General features: G+C 34.0%; 1 protein-coding gene across 5 annotated transcripts in view; it reads right to left on the bottom strand.

Moving 5' to 3' along the window:
• LOC150100748 (pre-mRNA splicing factor CWF19L2) overlaps positions 1-23,813 on the bottom strand; it is a 277,753-nt gene that overhangs the window by 96,056 nt on the left and 157,884 nt on the right. For all 5 annotated transcript variants that reach the window (XM_090402132.1, XM_090402130.1, XM_090402133.1 and 2 more), the window contains exons 11-12: positions 20,589-20,683; positions 5,213-5,329 (exon numbers count right to left, since the gene is read on the bottom strand). In XM_090402132.1, the coding sequence (XP_090258258.1) occupies positions 5,213-5,329; positions 20,589-20,683 (212 nt within the window). The remainder of the gene's footprint in view (positions 1-5,212; positions 5,330-20,588; positions 20,684-23,813) is intronic.

The raw sequence follows: 23,813 nt of genomic DNA, 5'->3' as shown, positions 1-23,813 counted from the left end.
TTTTGTCTCAGTCAATGAGACATCTTCAGGGATTACAAAAAAACTAATGTAACATAAAAACAAACAACAAACAATACTAAACCCAACCACATGGGAGACACTCAAATCCTATCTAGGTGGAGCGCCCTCTAAGGGCAGTTGTAGGTGACCTGGAATGGAAAGTGGGATCTCTGGTGATAATCATCATCAAATTCCTGCCATGTACCCTCAAGGGGTGTACAGTACATGATAGTACTACATGAAAAATTTACATCATTACTAACTTTAAAACTTTCATACATGTTATTCTTCTCAGTATGAAATTCAATTTTATCCTGCTCAAGACTAAATAGTGATCACTTCCAATTTCAAATTCTCTGTACACTCTGGTGTCCTGCACCAGGGAGAAAACATCACTATCAACAATAACATAGTCAATGAGACTTTTCTTATTCCTTGCCTCTTCTCTCCATGTGAATTTGTGCACATTTTTATGTTGGAATACTGTGTTAGTAATAACCAGTCCATGTCCTGAGCAGAAATCCAACAGGTATTTTCCATTATTATTAGCTTTGCTCTTTTCTCCAAATTTTCCCAAAACATTTTTGTATGTCTGACAATCACTTCCTACTCTACTATTTAGATCCCCAACAAGGACCAACTTTTCATTTTTCATTGTGTCAGTTGCTTTCTCTAAAGCCTCAAAAAATTCCTCGACTTCTACCTTAGTAGAACCTTCTGTGGGACCATAGATACAAATAAGTCTCATTGTCAAGTTCCCCATTCTCATATTTGCCCACATTACTCTACTTGAGACTGCCTGCCATTCAAGAAGATCAGCCTCGTATTTTGTGTTGAATACTATGGCTACCCCTTCTTTTCCTTGATTGTCATTGCCTGAATATAACATTTTGTATTTATTGCTCAGAAAGATCTCACCAGTTTTTGTCTTTTTTGTTTCAGTCACCCCTAACATGTTGATCTGGAACTTATCTAATTCCTCTGCTAACTCCATTTCTTTGCCATTCAGACTTCTTATGTTGATAGTACCGACCTTTAACTTTGGTGATGTTGAGTGGGGGGTGTGTTTTCAGATTTGTTCCAGTAGCTGACTTTTCGCTGTTTGCCCTGGTTCTTTGGCGAAAACAACGGGGGTCTTGTTTAACCGGGCGACACCCCACCGGCATGAAATTTTGTTATGTGTACCATCATTTTGCATTTTTGTTTAATCAATAGGAATACAATTTGGTCGGCTAAATCCCAAATTGCCAGCCCATCTTCGTTCGTTCAGTATCCAGGTAGATACCCAACAGGGTGCACCATGAGAAGGTGAGGATTGGACATTTGGTCAGAAGCCCTGGTTGGTTCTCTGCATTCCTTTAAAGCTATGTGGAGGTGTCCTCTCAGAAGCGTTTTGCAAATCTTAGGAAGCTTAATGCAACCATATTTGTTAAGATTTGGTTGATTCCTGAGAGATGCTGCTGATTCTAAAAATAGTCTTTCTCTTTTAAATTTGCTGTGGTGGAGCATGGTGGTTTTTTTTTTGCTCCACCACAGCAAATTCAAAAGAAAAAGACTATTCTTAGAATCAGCAGCATCTCTAGGAATCAACCAAATCTTAACAAATATGGTTGCAATAAACTTCCTAAGATTTGGGAAACGCTTATCTCCAGAGGTCCCACTTTACATTCCAGGCCACCTACAACCGCCCTTAGAGGGCGCTCCACCTAGATAAGACTTTAGTGTCTCCCACATGGTTGGGCTTAGTATTGTTTGTTATTTGTTTTTATGTTACATTAGTTTTTTTGTAATCCCTGAAGATGTCTCATTGACTGAGACAAAATATAGGAAGAATTAAATTCTGTTTTTAATCCTTTCTGAGTGCTGTATACAATCCATTAAGCCTCCAACATGATGTTCTCACAGCACTTAAACCTCTACACATGGACACAAACTTGAGCTACTGTTTACTATCCCTCCCCCTAACTTTTTTTTAAACGGACAATATTAGAGGCTTGTTAAATTTTTATCTTCTGGTGGTTGTACACCATTTGAAAGAATTTACTTTCAAATAAATCTATAGGCTTCTGATCCATTTCTTCAAGCTTATTTCCTTCTCTCTAAAAGGAACAGAACTCGCATTCTTCTTCTGGTGTCTCCACAACAATAAACAGAAAAAACAGCTGATGCCTTGATGTGTATGTGTGCACTAGCTTCAAACTCCAGTTAACTTCAACAGTGCTCTCTTTGAACGACAGGACAAAACAATGTGTAAAATACACATTCAGGTGTTGAATTCTGTTTGAGAAAATTTTGAAGTAAATTATGCTCAATCAGGATTTAACATATCCACCATTTCCCCAAGGTTAAAGTGATATTCAGAAAATATACTTCTGTAGAAAAATACTGTTGTAAATACTCTAATTCTAAGTTTATTTAACCTGTAAGTCAAATATGTAAATTGTGTGTTAAAAATTTCCACATATCTTGTAAAATACAATTGGGTCCAGACAAGTTTCCTGGAATTTAATCCTATTAACATGAAAGTCTGCCTTCGGCAATGCACGTGAAATGAAATGTGCAAGTCACGATTCCGACGATAAAGTTGTCCACCAAACGCGTCTGTGGCACTATTTTCAGAGTACAGTTATATTTCTGATCGCAAGAGTACCTTTTGGCGCTATTGGCTTATGGTACGATAGATGATTTGTTGTGTGAACTGATCCAATGAAAGACTGAGGCGGAAATATAAAAATTATTACCAATCCAAGAAGCGCTCTCTTGTTCTAGAACTTCTTGCCTAATGTGTCATCCCAGATGAGTCGCTAATGTCAGAAACTCGGAGCACTCAGATAGGAACCTCATGCTACAGGACTTAGTGTTGAATCGTCTGCAACAGCTTTTCAACAAAAAGATTCTATATCCGAGCAGGCAAAATCCGAGATGCGTCCAGAGTATTCTAGAGATAAGAAACTTTGCTGACCAAGGGATCCCCCATATGCCATAACCAATGAGAACTGTGGTTCCCGAGAAAGGGTATATACTAAGAAGCTAAAGAATTTGTTAAAGAACAATCTTAACTTCTGTGAAGAGCTGCAAATGGCAAGAGAAAATTTGTTCTTTCCTTTTGATATTATCATGCCTGGGAAAATGTGCCGTGAATTAGTACAAAGACTCTAGAAAAAAGGGGGACCTCAAGGCTTAGTTTTGTTCCATGTGAACGTGTCTAAATTAAAAAAAAAAAAAAAAAAAGGAAAAGGAATTTGTCAGAAGGCTAGATATCTTGAAAACTATATAATACTGAGATCTGTAGAGAAAACAGTGCCTTATAAATTAGAATATTATGGTCCCCAGGAATTTATGTAAAGGAGGGTAAATAAGAAATGTTAGTTCCTTAGGAACAAGTTAAGTTGACATGAAGTTAACTTGGAATGTTAGTTCCTTACGAACGAGTTAAGTTGATATGAGGTTAACTTGGAATGGAAAATTACTGTAATTAGAATTATATGTCTTGATAAAATGCTAAGGAATTCTGATTGCCATTAAGAATTGTATACTATAGAGCATAATTTTCCATGTGGATAGAATAAATCGTGATAATTGCATTAGATAATTGAAGGGCTTGTTGCAAATGCTTAGATAAAAGATCATGTTTTGATCAAATGGTTGTCCTAAGGAAGAGGGAACTTAAAAATCTATGTGAAAGGGCATAAACTTTATTCTTAATGTGTTATGGATATAAGACAGTGTATTTTATGACCTTTGTATGTTTTAATGTGGTAAACTTTATATACTTGCATTGATTCAGATTCCCTTATATTTTACTTAAGTTGGATTTAATTTGTCTTTCTTTTAATTAGTTGTGAAATTCATGTACCTTGATTCCGATTGGAATAATAAATGTTTTGTATAACATATATTCAAATGCCTGCCTGAATTCTATTCATTGTACCTATCATAAAAATTTTCGAGTCTTAGTGGGAAATCCAAATATTGAAGTTAGAGTGTATTAACTTCGGTCACTTCTGTAAGAAAGAAGTCTAGAGAGAATTAAGAGATCTTTATCCAGTGTAAAATAGTGCTTATCAGTTACTTACTCCTAGAAAATATGTCTGATAATTTCTAATCATAGAGTGGCACAGAGACAAATAAATTTCTCTATGTTGATAAAGGATTATAGTAATTGATGAGAACCCGTAGAGTAATAGTTAAAATTAATGACTGTTATTTTACTAAATTCTGATAAGTCTATCCTCACACTTATAAGTTTTGATTGCAACTTATCTTCAAGTCTGAGGGATGGCTGGAGATTTTTGAACTAAAAAAGGTAAAATATTTTAAAATGGTTTAAGAGAAATTATAGACAGAATTATAAAAATAGATAAAGAATTGACATGATAAAAATTAGAAAGAGATAAACCATGGTACAACACAGGTAAGAAACACAGTTTTATTATACAGCTTGTCTGTTTAAATACAGTGATAATTCCTTGATATTAGTTAGCTGAAATTATGTGCAGTTTTTGATCTTGAAAATTGTCAATTCCATGTGTTGTCTCCATCTCCATTACAAAACTTGTCAAAGTTTAATGATACTTTATAACATAAAGTTACAAACTGCTTTAATAATAACAATATTTTACAAAACAATTTGTTAGAATAATTGTTTATTCTCTTTGTGGAGACGAAGACAAGTAAATTTAATTATAATTATTACATAACACCTCCAGCGAGTCCAAAGACTGATCGAGGAAGAGCATCTACTCTACAATTTTATGTCTCACTACTCCACCAACCTTCATCATCTAACACCAACGTCATCAACTGCTGACTACCATCACTAATACTTTCACAGACAATCACAAACATCCATGCCCATGTTGGGATTCGAACCTGCAGCCTTTTGGCTGGAGAGAGGATATGCTAATGGCCAACCAGGCTGGCCAATAATGCTAAATTAAATTCTGCAACAGAGTATTAATAAAGAAACTATTAAATTCTGATAAATGAGAGAGAGGGGGAGGAAACATACATTTAATTATCCCAATTTCTTTCCATTTTTTTTAAGACTGCTTAATACATAACTCACCTAATTTATATAAAAAATAAAATGCAGTGTATCTGAGTGAAAGTCAACAGATATTCCAGATAATTACAATATACTAGAAATCTTAAATTTGTACAAAAATTACAACATGAAGTCTTGTTTATAATTACTCAATTTCACACTTACTTGGATTTCATTCCAAACATCTTCATCCAACAGAATTCCAGAAGAAACATGGCTTAGTGGTACAATCATACAATGACCCCTGGTGAGTGAGTGGTATGCAGGCAAGCATAGGTAGGCCTAAAAAAAGAAAACATTATTGCTGAGGATAAGTCAAATACTGTGTATCAATGTATGTTGTCTGAAAGACAAGCTGAATTTTTTTTATCACTCATTATATTCAGCAAATTTGTCATTTCAGAGCATACTTAGATCAGAGATCAGATTCGATTTCTTCATATACTATACTCAAGTGAAAAACTACACAGACTGAATCATGATCCTCTGTGTGCATGATCAGTTTTAGATAAACTAATATATGCTGTGCAAATTTTTTTTTCTTTTATTTACTTTCATCATGCATAGGAGGAAATAAATAATTTACTATTCATATATATTAGTGAACTCGAGTTTTCTTTCTTTCTTCTTCCTTCTATTCCTGAATTACAGCATTAAGGAACTCAAATATCTGCAATAAATTCTCACATGGTTATCTGGACAAGCTGCTGACATAGGGTCCAAAGGGTAACATGACATATTCACAATATAATAGTAACAACATTTAAACTATTTGGCTTTAAGTTGACAATGTTATAACAACTCTTTCCTCAATCTCCTCACTCAATCATTAATTTGAGTGGGGAACTCAATTTAGTAAAATTTACTACAATAACACTTCCGTGACTGTAACATCCCTATTCCAGAACATTTAAACAATAAAAAATAACAAAAAGAAAATAGGATACAAAGTACAGGAAAAACTGAAATAGCAGCCCACACCCTTGAACAAAAACGTACCCTGCAAATCAACAAGGCCATAATATTAGACATATAAGACAACAAAACAATGCTTAGAATATCGGAAATGACAGCCATAAAATGTGACGAAGACTTGATAAACATCCGCTGACCTAGATAATCTCCGAGAGTTGGAAGCTCCATAACATAAAAATTAGGTAATAACTCCGACAAATAGGAGACAACACAAGTACACCGAAGACAGAAACACCTAACCGACATGACATAGCATCAACTTTCCCGCGAGTTCCAAAAACGACGCCTGTTGAAATGGCTCACACCCTGTTCCTCCCACCCGACTTTTCTCCTTAAATCTCCTCCTCTTCCCCAAGAAAAAAACTTCTATCTACGGATCCTTCTCTCACCCCCCCCCCCCCCTTAATAATAATAATATTATACATATAATCAACCTGTTTTTTTTTCAAATAATTCCCCCACATTACTTTATCTCCCCACACAAAAAAAAAAAAAAAAAAAAAAAAAAAAAAAAAAAAAAAAAAACTTCCTTTAACAGCAGATGAAGGCACATCACTGGGATAAGGAGAAAGAAAACAACATCCAAAAAATGTATGTCCAAATTTTTCCTCCTTTTTTTTATTCTTCGTATATTAGTTTTATAACACTTCGGTAACACCCTCACTTTTTGGGTAAAGGGACACTCCTAAATGAAAGTAGGCTATATTAGTCATTAAAATAATAGTTCATCATCATCATCATCAAATTCCTGCCATGTACCCTCAAGGGGTGTAAAATAATAGTTTATAAATTAAAATATTTTAACCACCTGATTAGCCTTACTGGTGTATACATCAAAGTTACTATGGATGCAAAGTGCATATTAAAATTTTAATATCCTTGATAATAAATGAGGTTAATGACTGAGTGAGGAGACTGAGGAAAGGGTTGTTATAACATTGTCAACTTAAAGCCAAACAGTTTAAATGCTGTTACTATTGTACTGTGAATATGTTATGTTACCCTTTGGAACCACTGTCAGCACTTGTCCAGATAGCCATATGAGAATTTATTGCAGATCTTTGTGTTCCTTAATGCTGTAATTCAGGAATAGAAGGAAGAAGAAAGAAAACTCAAGTTCACTGACATATATGAATAGCAAATTATTTATTTCCTCCTATCCTTTTTTATTCTTCATATATTAGTTTTATAACACTTCAGTAATGTCCTAAGTTTTTGGGTAAAGAACCAATGACATTGAAAAAAAGGGGCACTCCTAAATGAAAGTAGGCTATATTAGTCATTAAAATAATAGTTTATTTTAGAGGAGTAACATGGGAATTTTCCCAGAAATAATACCTATAATATTTTAATTTTTAAATATTATATATCAATCAGAATAATTATGAATATTACTGTCCAACCACAGATCTAAGACCCTAGTCTAGAACTTACCAACAAGAGTCAATTCATGTTGAAGGGGAAAAAGAAATAATTGAATTGGTCACTGACATGCAAAATCACGTGCTTTATACATAAAATTTTCCAACTGTTATACAAGCAAAATAGTTACCACTTTAAAAACTACAATGTTCATAAAAGAAAAGTTAATTTTCTGACGTGTAATAATAAACAACTCATCCCATAAGACGGATTGATTACCCTATTATAGGAATGGATTCTCCTTCTTCTGACATGCACAGAAGTGTCAAAGGGTTTCGTATCTGTGGACGTACATTATTTAGATAGATGAACTGCATAACAATAATATGAAATGGCTGGGCTAGCCCTGTGCAACTCCAACTTTCACAAGTTTTAGTTCAAGTGTATTTCTGAGAGTTAGTGAGAGTGTTCAGTATATGTTTTAAACCAGTTTAATAACTCACTGTTATTTGTTGATTTTGTCAATTTCTTGCTCTTGTATACTGTATGCTATGCACTAATTCACTATGCAGCTGATTCTCACTACAGAGACTACAGAATCATTTGTTATGGTGATAATTTCCTATAACCTCCTACAGTCCTGATCCAGAATATTTTAATAGTATGATGATAGGAACTATGAATAATCAAGCTGATTAAACATATAGCACTTTATTAATTTAAACCAAATGTTACTTTTAGATATTTTGCTGTCTGTTTTTGGATGACAGCATCTTTAGGAAGATAATGAACACAAACAAAAAAAAAGATCAAATGTTTCCAATGGATGTTAGTTTTATAAATCAAAGATATCTAACTGATAGTTTAATCATCCATATCATCAAGCAAAATCTATACATACATTGTACATAACTACTGGAATAGCATTAAGTCCCGAATGTTACATTCAGGACTTATGTTATTCTACTAATTAATTTATTTAGTTATTCTAGATATCATGAAATATAATTAAATGTCATATAAGTAAATTATCTCAAATGACTCCTTGAACATTCTGACAAAAGTATTCTTTTATAAGTAAGGCACGGAAGATACTTGCCAATCTACAGTGTGATGTTCTGTGAGGATGTGTGCCCAAGTCTGCTTCTTTCTTCTCCCTATTTCTTTAATTAACAAATATGATGATAGAGCATTTCATTACTCGGATTTGGAAAATAGATAAAAATCAATGTTAATTTGGACTCAGGAAGATATAGATTTAATCTATATCTTCCTGGGTCTAGCTCCAAATGATGAAACCTCACAAAACTAGTCTGGGAAATGACTTCATAATAGGATGTTAAGGCAACTGACATGAAGTCAAGAGCTTCTATTATACAATGGTTTCATTATGAAGATACTTCATGTGAGCTTTGTTTATGCTTGGATTAAAACAAGAGTATAATTTCTTATAGTGAATAATTTTGTGTAAATTTTAAGAACAGGATTTTATCTAATATGGTCTTGGGAAGATTGGTGAGAACAAAGATAAACATCAGGAAGGTTATTAGTTATTACAACATTCATGCATAATTGCTTTCACATGAATACCAAAGGAGCAAATGGCAGTCTGGAGTGTGCAACATAGAGAAAAAAATACTAATACATGTACGATGTTTTGGAAGATATTTCATTTTATGGCATAGTAAGAGACAACTTACTATGCCCTACACAGCAATGTCAAACAAGGTCTGCATCCTCAATTGAGTAATCAGGATTGGATCGAAAAATCAGTTACTGAAAACAAAGACAAAGAAATCAAACTCAAGCCTGTAGGGGATGGAATATCTATACTATGGACAACTGGAAAATTGCAGTTGTTTCAAGAAGAAATACAAATGCGACATCTTGGGTATTTCAGAAATGAGATGGACGCTGTCAGGAGAATCAAATGGTGGAAGAGTTCTCTGGTCAGGAAATGAAAGTAAACACAAAACAGGCATAGGTTTCCTGCTAAGTAACAAGGCCTGTCAGGCAATGATAAGATACAAACTAGTTAGTGAAACGATAATGGTTGCAAGATTCAGTGCCCAACAATTTAATATCATGACCATTCAAAGTATATGCACCCACTATGGAGAATGGCGATGAAGACATTGAGAGATTTTACAGAGAAATTGATGAGGTGCCATAGCAGGATATACTCATCATTGGAGGAGATTGAATGCAAAAATTTGCAGAAATAACACATAATGGGAAAAGGTTATGGAAAATTTGGATATGGAGAAAGAAATGAATGTGGACAGATGCTTCTGGAATTTGCCACTGATAGCAACCTGATGATTTGCAATACCAAATTCCAACAAAAAAGGTTGTTGTAAATGGACATGGTGCTCCTTTGATGGCAGGCATAAGAATATGATCAACCTGATATTAATAGAACAGAAATGGAGAACATCAGTTCAACAGTGCAGATCATTCCAAGGAGCTGATATTGATTTGGACCACAGCTTAGTGATTATGAATATAAGACTAAAACTGAAACAGAAGTACAAAAGAAAGTTCCAAAAAAAAAAAACGCTAGTGAAATCTCAAGAATAAATGAAGACAAGTTAAGAACTTGTCTTCATTTATTAAGAGCATATCAGGACATACTGGAAACCAAGCTTAAGACCACAAGTGAAAAACAAAATATAAATAAAAGAGCAGAATGACTGACTACAGTACTAAAAAAAAGCAATAGAGGAAGTAATTCCTGAAAGAGAAAAGATCAACAAGAAATGGGTAACTCAGGAAACCCTGAAATTGTTACGAGAGAAAAGAGTACTGAAACTTAAGAGATAATTCAGAGGCAGATGAGTTATACAGTCATAAATGCAATGAAGTACGGAAAGCAGCAAGATCTGATAAAACAAATGGCTGAAGAACCAATGGAAAGACATTGAACAGTACTATGGAGAACATGAAACTAGAGAGGTCTATAAAATTACAAGAATTGTCAATAGGAAGTGGCAAACAAGATCAGTAGCAGTCTAAGATGAAGATGATAAAGTATTGATGGACAAGACCAAACTCATACACAGATGGACAAGATATTGCAGCGAACTATATGAGAATCCACTAAGTAATACTGCAACAGAAGTAATTAAAGTAATTAAAGAACTAAAAGCAATGTCTCCACCAGCAGAGATCTTTGAAAATGACATCTTAAAAGAGGAGGTGAGTGAGGCTATAAAACATCTCAAGAACAACAAGTGTCTTGGAAATGACAACAGGTGAGATGCTAAAATATAGGAGAGAACTGTTGTAAAAGAAATGCATAAGCTATGTAATGAAATACAGAGATCAGGGTATGCCCGAGAAGAGTGGAAAAAATCGGTCTCAGTTGTTCTTCATAAGAAAGGCAGTGCTTTAGAATGCACCAATTACAACTATTGCAATAATGAGTCATCTTGGCAAAGTGCTGATGAAAATACTTACAGAATGCTTGAAAGGTCATATGGAGACACATCTTCCTGATGAGCAAGCTGGATTTCAAAAAGATCGAAGTACAGTGCAACAAATACTCACACTAAGACTAATAGCAGAGAAAGCTCGAAGAAAGAACAAAAAGATATACTACTGTTTTGTGGACTTCCAAAAAAGCCTTTGATAATATTAACCAAAATATAACATGGGCAGTCTTGGAATCCTATGGTGTGGACAGTAAATTGATCTGCCTGTTGAAAGATATAAACAACCAAGCACAAGCAACAGGTGTGACTGGAGATTGGTTTGCCACTAGTCAAGGCACAAGACAAGGGGACCCAATATCACCAATCATCTTCATCACACATCTGAGAAGAACACTAGATAAGATTAAAGAAGAAGGCGGAGGGGTTTCAATAAATGACATGAGAATAAACTACCTCTGCTTTGCAGATCACATCATCCTGTTTGAAGAAGATGCAGCAAGGCTGGAACGACACTGCAAACACTACACGCAGAAGGAAAAAGATATGGGCTAAATGTCAATTTTGAAAAAACTAAAACAGTGATATTCGGAAAACAGGAGTTATTGAACAAAGTTGCCATAGAAGGATTTTAACTGGAAAATGTGAAACATTTCACATATCTTGGATGCCACGTGATGCATGATTTGAACCCCCCAAAAAAGGTAAAAATTAGAATAGCCAGAGCAACAGCTATCTTAAAAGCCGTAGAGAAAATATGGATGAGCCGAGCTATAAAGATACACACTAAACTGTGTACTGTGGAAACCTCCATTTTCAGCAGCATTCTCTATGGATGTGAAGTCTGAGTACTCCTGAGACAATCTGAAAGGAGGAAAATAGCATTGGAGAGGAAGTGCTATAGAAAGATCTTGAGAATAAGCTGGATCCAGAAAGTGAACAATAAGGAAATCTATAGATGAATACAACCAAAAGGAAACCTGATCCAGAAAATAATCAAAAGGAAACTAAGTCTATTTGGTCATATACGTAGAATGAATGATGACAGGAAATTAAAAATGCTGTTCTTTGGGATGATAGAAGGAAAGAAGAAAAAAAAAAAGAGGAAGACCAAACAGAGAATGGGGAAATGACATTGTCAAATGGTGTGGAAACTCTGTACACAAACTGAGTTGTCTTGCACAAAACAGAATGCAATGGAAGAATCATATCAAGATAGCATCAGACAGCTATAGGTGTTGAACCCAGGGTTGTTGAAGAGATGTTTCTGCTGAAGTGACATAGCAAATTAGCTGGCTTCAACATAAACTCTGAATGAACTATGTGAAAAAAGTACCACTACCTATTTGTATATGATTTTCAATAACCCTCAGATAATAAGAATGACAGTATATTATGAAGTTAACTTATAAAGCACAGCCTTCTGTGGAAGGAAGTTGTTCAGTGATTGCATTCACTTTGACAGCAAAGAGTGGCACACTTTAGATAGAGCTCTGGGGAAATACTTCAGGCAGAAAGGCCAGCCTAGTTGGCCTAGTGGTATCTACTCTCCAGCTGAGAGGCTGTCGAGTAGATATGCTAGTCGAGGCTTCGAATCCCACCAAGGGCATGGATGTTTGTGATTATCCTACTAACCAATTACCATACATACTGCTGCGAACTGTGTCCTGATACGGTATGACCCTTGATGTCTTTGCACCATAAAAAATCAAATAAAAAAATCAGACAGAAAGAGCCACAAAAAGCTTGAAATGTAGGAAGGTGGACAGAGTAGATGATATTCAATCAGAAATGCTAATGTATGGGGGTATAAGTTTTACATTAGCTAGCTGCATAATTCAGAAAACGCTTCAGGTAGAAAGAGTTATCAAAAGCCTGAAATGTACGAAGGCAGTGGGAGTAGATATTATTCAACCAGAAATGCTTACATATGGAGGTATAAAAATTTTACAGTAACTACATTACATTTAGAAGATCAAATTCCAGATAATGGGAGTAGAATTCTCATAATACCCACCTATAAAAAAGAGAAATAAAATTGAATGTGAAAATTACAAAAGAATTTCCTACTGAATGTTTCATATAACATTTATGCAAGTGCACTTGAAAAGAGAGTGAGAAAAATTGTGGAAGAGAAACTGAGAGAATAAAATGCTGAATGGTCAGGATTAGATTTTCATTTTAAGAAAGATAGTTGAGAAATCATTAGATTATAACATGAATCTGAATTTAAGTTTAGTAGATCTGGAAATGGCATATGCTAAGGCTCCAAGAGAAAAGTCATTCAAAATGCTACAATTATATGGTGTAAATAGGACATTGTATAGAATGACAGTCTATATTTAAGTTATAAGTAAGCAATTACAATTGAAGGAGGTACAGGAGGATAGTTTTATATATAATCAGGTGTGAGACAAGGATGTATATTATCTCCTATGGTATTCATCATCTATAGGGTCACGTTATGAAAAAAAAGTGGCATAAAACGAGATATCAAAATGGAAATCAACCTCCGCTCTTTATTTTATGCAGATGATGTTATACTCTTAATAAATCCAGTACAAATTGCTGGATTCTTTAACTAAATTGAACTAAAATAAACTGCTGTAACAAATATTACAATTAACAATAAAAGATAAATTTTGTGAAAATAGGCAGGAACATAAAAAACTTCAACTGTATTCTGAAATGGAGAATATACAGAACAAGCAAAACATATCAGCAATTTAGACACAACTTTTAGTGAAGATGGCAACTTAAATATTGAAATAGCAAACAGAATCAGGAAATTATATGGAATAATAGAGAAATTAATAATACCAAACCAGCAGCATACAACACGGTGTTCAAGCCAGTTTTAACTTATGGATCTGAGAGCTGGGTTAGAAGTAAAACAGTTAATCAAAGGGTGACTGTAGATATGAGAGTTCTGAGAAAAATTATGACAATGAACAAATGGAATCAAATGAAGAATCACATTAAAAGTGAAGATATTAGGAACTTCACATTGTTATAATCAGGAATGTTTGGGCAGAGTTAATCTCAGGTGGCATGATCACTTAAACAGAACAGGACAGTTAAGATTAGCAAAGCAGATGATTGACGCCATAGAGCAGGAAAAAAGATGTAGAGATAAAAAATCCACTAAGATATAGGTGGATTGATGCAGTTAGAAGCAGAAATATATGAACTGACAATATTGAAGTCCAGACTGATAACAGACTAATTTGGAGGAAAACTCAACAGAAATTTAGTAATAACGTAAAATTCTCATGCGATACATCTTTTACCTGATATCTTTTATACTTCTTGAGAATAGATATCAGGAATTTGATTATGATCATGAGTAAGGTTGTTATAATGGTTTGTTGTAGTGAGAGTCAAACCATTTAAAATTTAAATTTTAGACAGTAGACAATTTTCATATGAAAATGGGCAGAAACATTGAAAACATCAACTGTATCCTTAATAGTCAACCTATAAAACAAGTAAAACATTTCAGCTATTTAAGCAAACTTTTTAGTGAAGATAGTAAATTAAATATGGAAATAAACAACAGAATTAGTAAAGCTGGTATGATAGGAAGTCAGCTGAATAAATTTATATGGAATAAGAAAGAAGTTAGTTAAAATACTAAATTAGCTGCATACAAGATAATATTCAAACTAATTTTAACTTATGGATCTGAGAGCTGGGTTAGAAATACTTTATCAAAGACATGAGATCACACATACGAGAGTTGTGAGAAAGATTAGTGGAATGAACAGATGACATCAATGGCAGTATCACATTAAAAATGGATATTAGGAAAGTAGAAAATGGCAGTATCAGATTAAAAATGAGAATATTAGGAAAACATCTGGCATTATTAGCATTGAAAAATGTGTTAGTAGAGCTAATCTCAGGTGGTTAATAATTGTAATGCAATCTTTTAAGGCACTTTTTACTGTATCAATCCACCTAGATCTTGGTCTTCCTCTGAGTCTTTTTCCTTCCAATCTGCAAAGAACACTTGTTTTGCTAATCTTTCTTCTGCCATTCTGTTTAAATAACAATAGATTAGTAATTGTGATAAGCGAGTGAGTTCAGCGAGTTATGTCATACCTTCTTGGCCAATGGATCTAATCCCCATAAGATAGACAAAATACTAAATGCTCCCCAGACCCCCCCCCCCCCCACTCCCACTGTCTACCACAGAAGACTACAACAAAACTGTCATCATCCCATACATTAAAGGCACATCTGAAAAGATATCTAGAGTGCTTAATAAACATCAACTAATGCACAGCATTTAAACCATATGTAAAATTGGCAACTCTCATGTGTTCACCCAAGGACAGAATCTCTCCTTTATCAATCCAGGAGTCTATAAAGTGCCTTGTTTGTGTGATCGAGCTTACTATGGACAGACAGGGAAAAACTGTGGACATCTGCCTCAATGAACATAAAAAATACATCTGGCACCATTGCATGTCAGGTATAGCAGACAATGCTTTAGATACCCCCTGCACACAAGATTGACTGGAAAAAAAAACAAGTGCTGCACAGAAGCCTTTATAAGTCAGAAAGGTTATTCTTGGAATCAACAGAAGCCTTGATACATACTCCAAACTTCAACAAGTATGCTATATAAATTTGCCAAAGATTTGGGAGACAATCATCTTAAGACCAAATTAATACCTGATTTCTCTCTCTCTCTGTTCCCCCCCCCCCCACACACACACACACTATAACATAGATGGCACCTAATTTAGGACTTTAATCTTTGAGTTGTATGTTACAATTGTTCAAATCAGTCCCATTGTCATATCGGATTGTGGTTGTCTCGTGTACTGTGACAAACTGTTTTTGTTCTCTGAAGATGCTGGATAGAATACCAGCAAATAATCAGCAATAAGCTAATAAATAGTTATCTTATCAGTCTGTGTTCTCATCTATAGTTAAAATTAATCAACATGTATGATGAACACATAAGCCTTCCCACATGTTTCAAGAATGAGTAAGCAGAGTAAATCTCAGGTGGTGTGGTCACTTAAACACTTAGCAAAGTGAATGTTTTGATGCTATATGGCAGAAAAAAGACCTAGAGGAAGACTAAGATATAGGTGGATTGTTGCAGTTGATACAATTTCTCTCTTCAGGATTTTATTAATTAATAATGTAGCCATTCATTACCTGAACATCTCTTAAATGAGCTGCTTCTCATTCTTTCTTGATGTCATCACTAGATATGGCACACAGTCGGTCTTTAAAGGTTTTCATGATACTTCATTTTTAGGGAGGATAATGGTAAGAAGTGAAACATAAATATCAACTAGTGCAGATTGTGTGTGTGTGTGTGTGTGTGTGTGTGTGTGTGTGTGTGTGTGTGTGTGTGTGGTGTGTAAACTAAAGTTAATCTGCTTAGCAATTAAAATTAGTATCTCAAGGAATGTGTTTTGTTTTCTTCAATGTCTAGTGAAAAGCATATTTTAGGATTTAAGCTGTTGAAGTAAGCATTGAATTAATTAAGTTTCTTTTTAGCTCCTGGGTGGAGTGAGAATATTACCTGCATAATGTAGCCACATAGTATTTGTCAATCATTTTCAAAGGATTCCATATACATATTCACCATATGGTTACCCATTAGAAAAATTTTGTTTGGGGGTGACTGCTTTCTCTGAACACTGCTTTTATGAACTAACTGAATACTTGCAAATTCTGGCTAATATGTAAACTGCTAAGAGTTTGTTCATGTTATAGGTGAACAGTAACTAGGGTTTTTAAAGAAACATGTACAGTAGATGTACTACACTGTTAATAATACTTATAATTATTATTATATGGGTATCTCTACAGAATCAAAAAGATTCACCAGGAAAGATCCATGCTGACCATTATTCACACAATACCAGCCACACCTCTCCTTAAATTTATTCACTGTTGGAGTGCTCACAATTACTTCTGGCAATCCATTCCACTCATTTACCACTCTCCAAGCAAAAAAAAAAAAAAAAAAAAACTAGTCTGCACTCACTCTTACACAATTTCCAGGGAATGATCCTCTTCTTCTCTCCCTACTGTAACGAATTGGAAAATTTCATTTGTGTCGTTCTTATGGAATTACTTTAGTAACTCAAAAATGTCTATCATGTCCCCTCTTTTCTACATGATAAAAATGTATTAGTTACTAAAGCACTTGAAGGTGTGTGCAAACCCACATACCTTCAATCTGTTCTCATAAGAAGAATTCCACATACCAGTCAAAGCTTGGTCACTTGTCACTGTATCCTCCCCACCACCTTCTGATTCCCAAGGAACAGATGATGAAATCAGGGACAACAGTAGTCACGATGTAGCCAAATCACAGCCTGACAAAGAGGGATAATAACATCCCTAATTTTACTTGTCAGTGTCAACATTCAAGAAATCCCTTTTGCAATATGCCCTCTGAACTTCAAATCTCTGTCCACCATTGTCCCAAATCTCTAGTATCATTAGTTTCCTGAAATCCAGTATTATCAATGATTCCATTCATTTCATTCCATTCAGAAACCAACAATATATTTCGTTCTAATTAGTCTCTGTCTCACACAATATAGTCTCAAATGAACCATCTCCAAGATCTCAAATCCTCCTTAACTTCTATTTTTCTGTTCAAGTTCTTAAGCAATCACAGTAATACCCATCCTCCTGTCATATTCCTGGTATCCTCTCTGAAAACACAGTATCCCTTACATTCTATTCCTGTAACTATATAATTTTCTGTCAACCAGGTCTCCCTGATAATGGTCAATACATGTACAGAAAAACTGAACTTATTAAATTCTATTTATTTCTTCCTTGCTACAAAAACATCATAAGGGAGAGAAGATAAGATGATCAAATTTACAACACGAGTGACAAGGAGAGACATGTATCCTGTTGACTCAGTCACAGTTGAGTCACTAGAATACTACACTATTAGAGATAAAAGGGAAACTGGTTACCTTTTGCAATTCAAATACAAAGTTAATCATAATTACTGGCTTTTGTTAGCCTGATTAACAGAGAGTGATTACCATCACGAAGTTATGGGTTCAAATCCCATCATGGATAGAGATGTTTGTGATTATCATAATAACAAAATAATACGAAAAATCCTTAGTTTGCTCATGGTACTAATGTATCATAAGTAAACCACCTTTCATCGGAAGTCACATTGGTTAGATTCAGACAATGTTGCACTTTCACATGCTTCAAGGAACAGACAAAATTTAAGTTGACTGGAGTGCAAAATCTTAGTTTAATTTCAAAGAACTGTGACTTGGTAACAAGGCCAGACTTTTACTCAGATTTGTAATTAGATTCCAGAAATCTGATGAAGTCCTGTTTTTTTTTTTTTTTTTTTTGGATTCTAATTTAAGCAGAATAGTCAACTGTCAAAAATAACAACATGAACAAAACACTTGATAGATACCAAGCAATAAAAGAGGTAGTAATTTATTCTTGGTGGATGGCAGAAAAACAAGACAGTTTTCAAACTGGTTTATGGATGGTGACTATACTCTCGCAAAGAACTCATGCTGGATGAGAGATGGTATCAATTAGTTATATCCATTAGTAGTCAAGTTGGTTTTTACTTTATTTAAATTATTTACTTAACAGGTTTCTTTCTTAATACATGCAAAAGGTTACAAAATCTGCTGCTTACACACACACACACATATGGCACATTAGTACCATGCTTATGTGTGAGTGTTTAGGCAAGAGATTAGGAAAAGCAAGAATCTATTAATGTATAGGGTGGCCATAAAACAACTTTCCTTCTTTGGAGGCATCTGTAGCTAAAACCAATAAACAGAATGAGACCAAATTTTATATTGAGACTTGAAGGCATGGGGAGATGATTTCCATGAAAAAAAAAAAGTACCAAAAGTCGTTGATAGGGAAAATTTTGGCGCTGGCAGAGCCAAAAACAAGAATATTAATAATAACATTTCGGATATTACATTAAAGGCAGATAAAATGGAATAATAACATTTCAATGGTGTAAGCGACAGCTGCATCACTCATTCCAGCTGGATATGTGGCGCGTTACAATGATAATAAGAATCATAATAATTCAACTAAAACAACAACTTGCGAGAGACACAAAAATTAATGCAGTGATTGAACTCACAGGAAATAATGTTTTATTCATCAGAATCAGGCAAGAAACATTAGCGCAAAGGTCATGCGCATATCATAATCTGTGGTAGTTAGTGCTTGCACATAACTGAACTTATACGGACAGAAATGAAGCATTTTCCGTAAGATTTTCCAGACTGTACCATAAGCCACGTCACATTTGCGAGCTATGGCACGAGAGCTTGGACCAATACTGGTCCCGGTGTTATCAAACACCGCAGCAGCAATGTCTGTCACTGTCTCTTCTTGCACTGCTTTCTGTCCTCTGCCAGGTCTAACTCCTGGTGATCCAGTTTCTTCAAACTTCTTAATCATAGCTCTCAGTGCTACAGCTGACATAGGACTTGTACGCAGGTTATGAAGCCTTCTAAATTCCCAAAGGGCTGCTACAGCATTGCACTGTTTAAGGTAAAATAACTTAACAAGTAAAGCACGCTGAGGTAAGGTAGGATGTATTGAGCACAATTCGTCAGTCATTCGAATAACTGACTGAACGTTCCCAATCCCTTTTTAAGTGGAATTGGTGGCACTGCTGTCATGCACGCACAGTAAAATTTGCATAATCCTTTTTACCTGCATTTACTGCAAATATCTGACTGCTTTTGGCTCCACCAGCACCAAAATTTCCCCTATCGTCGACTTTTGGTACTAAATATTTTTTTTGCAGAATTCATCTCCCCATGCCTTTGAAAGTCTCTGGTCTCATTCCATGTATTAGTTTTAGCTACAGATACCTCCAAAGAGTGAAAGTTAATTTATGGCCACCCTGTATTTATTGAGCAGCTGGAAGTTACAGTCTTTGAAGAAGACAATGTAAGGAAAGCTATTCGAAAACAACTGAAGTACACAGAATGAAAAAAGGAAGAAGAGAAGTTAGAAACAACTTTTCTTTCTTCACAGATTTAAAGCTGAATGGTAAATGGAAGTTTACCAACAGGTGTTTTGTGTTCTTATAGTCTTCTATAGTCATCTAGAAGGATGTGGAAGAATGATGATGATCAGTACGAGCAGAATACTGCCTATGAAAATACATAGAGAAGAGGTATAAGGCACGAACAGAACATCCTGCCTAATCTCTCATGAGAATGTGGATACTGTTATTATTGGAACTACAACCAAATTAAGGATAATAAGATCAGTGTATTATGTTTGTTAGTTGTGTGTGGTGTTCTGGTTGCTTTGTAGGATGAAAAACCTTGCCACCTTAATATGACACTGGCTAACTGATCTTCAGTTGAAAAACCTTTATAAAGACTCTGCATACTAGACAGGATTCAAACCCAGGTCTTTCCAACTAAACAGCATCACTGATACTGACAGAGTTGTGGAGAATCCCCTCCTATTAGAACCACATCTTGGCGTTATCAGACTAGGAAAAACTGTTAATCAAAAGCACTCATATAAGGCAGATATATCTTCTGGACAGATTTCATAATGTTTTAAGTGTTTATTGAAGGCAACTTGCATGCTAAATGTTATATTCTTATAGCTATGAATATAATATTCTCATAGAATATATTCATAGTAAATTTTGAAACTTTGCTATAAAACAATGATAGATATTTATTATTCTTTCTTTTAATGGAATTATGTTTGATCATGGCATGCTGCATACATACACTCACCTTCAATCCAACAGTAACAATAAGATGTTTTTTCCTATGTGGACTATTGAGACAGTAGTAACACTTTTCCAAAGCACTGCTGATTTGCTTATATTCTAAATATCAATAGATAAATAAAGAATAAACATCAAAAAATGACAATCAATCAAATATAGTACTGTAATCTCTAAGATATAGCATATATTGATTGCAGTTAACAGCAAATGCACAAACACACTCACTAGTGACTACAGACGACATTATTATCTTAAAGGTTTGGTTCATGCCTTCTTAAACTCACATATTCAAACATATTGTATGTACTAGATCATGAAAATATGAAATTCTAGTATTGGATGTTTGATATAATATACTAAATAGTATATTATAAACAACTAACTGATATCCACAACCAAGAACTAACTAAAAGTGGATACCTAAATTGACTCCCTACATTCTATTTTTATTGCTGATTGTTTATTTTAATAATTAATAAGTTTAATAATTTCTTCAAATATCTATAACAGACTTACTAAATAGTATATTATAAACAACTAACTGATATCCACAACCAAGAACTAACTAATTAGGTATCCACTTGCTAATCAACTAACTGATTACCAAGTGGATACCTAAATTGTCTCCCTACATTCTATTTTTATTGCTGATTGTTTATTTTAATAATTAATAAGTTTAATAATTTCTTCAAATATCTATAACAGACTTACTTTCCTTTTTTCTATCACTGTCATTTTTAAAAAATTATTTTTGCCACCTCCCCCTTAGTAGTTATCAGAACATTTTCCACCTTCATGACTTTTGTTTAGTTACTTTTGCAAGTAACATAGCTTTTTGTATCTTCTTCTTCATATTATTCAAGGTACTAAATTTTCAGTATGATTTATTATTTTCCTGGATGCATTTTTAACTTTTGGAGTCCACCAGTTTTGTTTTTTTTTAATCTATGCAGACAATTTTAGCATGATTCCTTGAGTCCATACTTTTTCTTTAGAATTGGATGTTCAATCTGTAAAATTTAGCCTTTGCTTTTGAACTGCTTCTCTTTTCTCCAGTGATATAGTACAATATTCTGAATCTAGTTTCCAACAAGTGAACTCTCCCTTTTTTAAAATACTATTTTTATATTAAAATACTTCTTAACATTCACAGCATTCATAACACATTTCTTTATAATAAATCCACTTTTTTTTAATCCTAGGTATTTGAAATAAAAACTCCCTACAAGCACATATAACAGATATTATCACTGAATTTTTTTTTCTTTTTTCTTCACTCATTTAAATATCACACTGTTGGTATTTTTTTCTCCATTTTTATGTCTATTTGTAATACACTCTGCTCTTATCAATAAATCAGGGAGACAACCTTAGGCCACCAATAACCAATATAAACAGTAATGCACAAAGATGTGAGAATAATAGAGAGCTATTTCTTTCGTGATATAGAAATTTATTAACTATATCAAAATCTTATAAAATTAGCCCAAAATGGCAGAAAGCGATAACATCAGTAATCAAAATTCTATATTGTTTAATATCACATTATTTCACATGAAAATAATTTTTGAACTGGTTAGTAGCTGCTCAGAACAAAACAAATTAGCTTTTATACAGCTTCTGCAAATGTTTAAACACTTTTTCACTTAGCTATCATCAAAGATTTTACAGAATAATTACAAACAGCTATTGAATCTTAAAATGGAAGATCAAATTTTATTCCCTAAAATCTTGTAGCTAGATTGAAAACCGCAATATTTTAAATAATATCTACCATGTCACCATTCCATATGTTAAAGGCATCTCAGAAGGTATAGCCAACTACTTAGATCCATGACTTACAAGTGTCTTTCTGTCTTATCAACAAGATATCTACTTTTCTAGCCTCAGTAAAGATAAATGTCTGCCTTTGGACCACCCTGAAACATATCAAATTTCTTGACAGTGTAGATTATTGTATTATGTTTTGGCAAAACAGGTAGATCTGCAACCATGTGTCATTATGAACATTTAGACTATGTTAAATTCCACGAGCCAGAGCAATAGGGACTGGTGGAGGATGCAATCACCACCAGACACAGGGTTCTTTCGAAGAAAATTGAGGTTCTTCATAAAAGTCAAAAAGTCTTGGAACATTTATACAAAGAGAGTTGTGAGACCTTGCTGCATCAACCAATTCTAAATAGAAATAATGGACTTAAATATCCCTCTTATGGGACATAGTTCTTCACAAATTTTCCAGAATTGAGAGAGAGAAAGACAGACAGAATCTTGTTAAAATTATTTTTAATGGAACCTTAATATGATTAAACCATAATGCTCTACATCATGTATATGCCGTTCACATGTGTCATTATTGGATATACTAATTTCTGTTCTTGTTTAATTTGAAAGTCATACTGAAGATGCCTTTGATACTAGGGCAAAAATTTTATACTAATAAAAATATATACGAAAAGTATATCCATTTTATGTTATTTATTAAATAATATTGAAGCCAACACATTATCTGCTATAATAATAATCCCCCATTTTATCTAGTCATGCTGGAAATTAATTTTCTGCTTGACAAACTGTCCGTTATCTTGAAGGGATGCTGCATAAATTACATGCACCAATCCAGGAGCTATTTCAGTAAGTGAAAGCTTTTTGACCATTTGCACTTTTACAACAATCTAAATAAAAAAGTTAGTTCACATATAATATTTAGTTTGTTTTTAATGGAAAACTGGTATGTTAACTTCTTACTCCCTTTCAATTAAATGGAGAATTCTAACATCCCCCACCACAAATTATGGGTAATTTCCTTTGCAATGTAGCAGAAAGAATTTAGAGTAAATAGCTACTGATGCCTGGTCTGCATATAAAATTCATGAAACCCATCCACTAACTTCCTCAGATTTAGAAAAGGATTGTCAATATTAAAGTAGAATGAGAAAATAAACTGCAATCAATGAATCACAGGATTATCAATCAGTGTGAACTACTGTTTGAAAATCAAAAAAGTTCAAGCTTCTTATTCATTTGATTTTTATGGCATATTCTTTTTTGCTATCACATCAAGCAATTAGTTTTGTTTTAATTTCTCCATATAAACAAATGTTTCCTTATAAAGGATTCTACTTTCATACCATCTCACTTCCAACTGAAAAATCAAACTTTCTTCTAAATAGGTATTTCTTTATCTGCAATGTCTTCATTATGTAGCCTTAATGTTTTCTGTCAATTT

The sequence above is a fragment of the Typopeltis vanoorti genome, chromosome 12, assembly GCF_054136105.1.
Source record: "Typopeltis vanoorti isolate ZY-2024b chromosome 12, IOZ_Tvanoo_1.0, whole genome shotgun sequence".
NCBI lineage: Eukaryota > Metazoa > Arthropoda > Arachnida > Uropygi > Thelyphonidae > Typopeltis > Typopeltis vanoorti.
The sequence above is the reverse complement of the archived record's forward strand: the minus strand, read 5'-3'. Positions and strand labels throughout refer to the sequence as shown.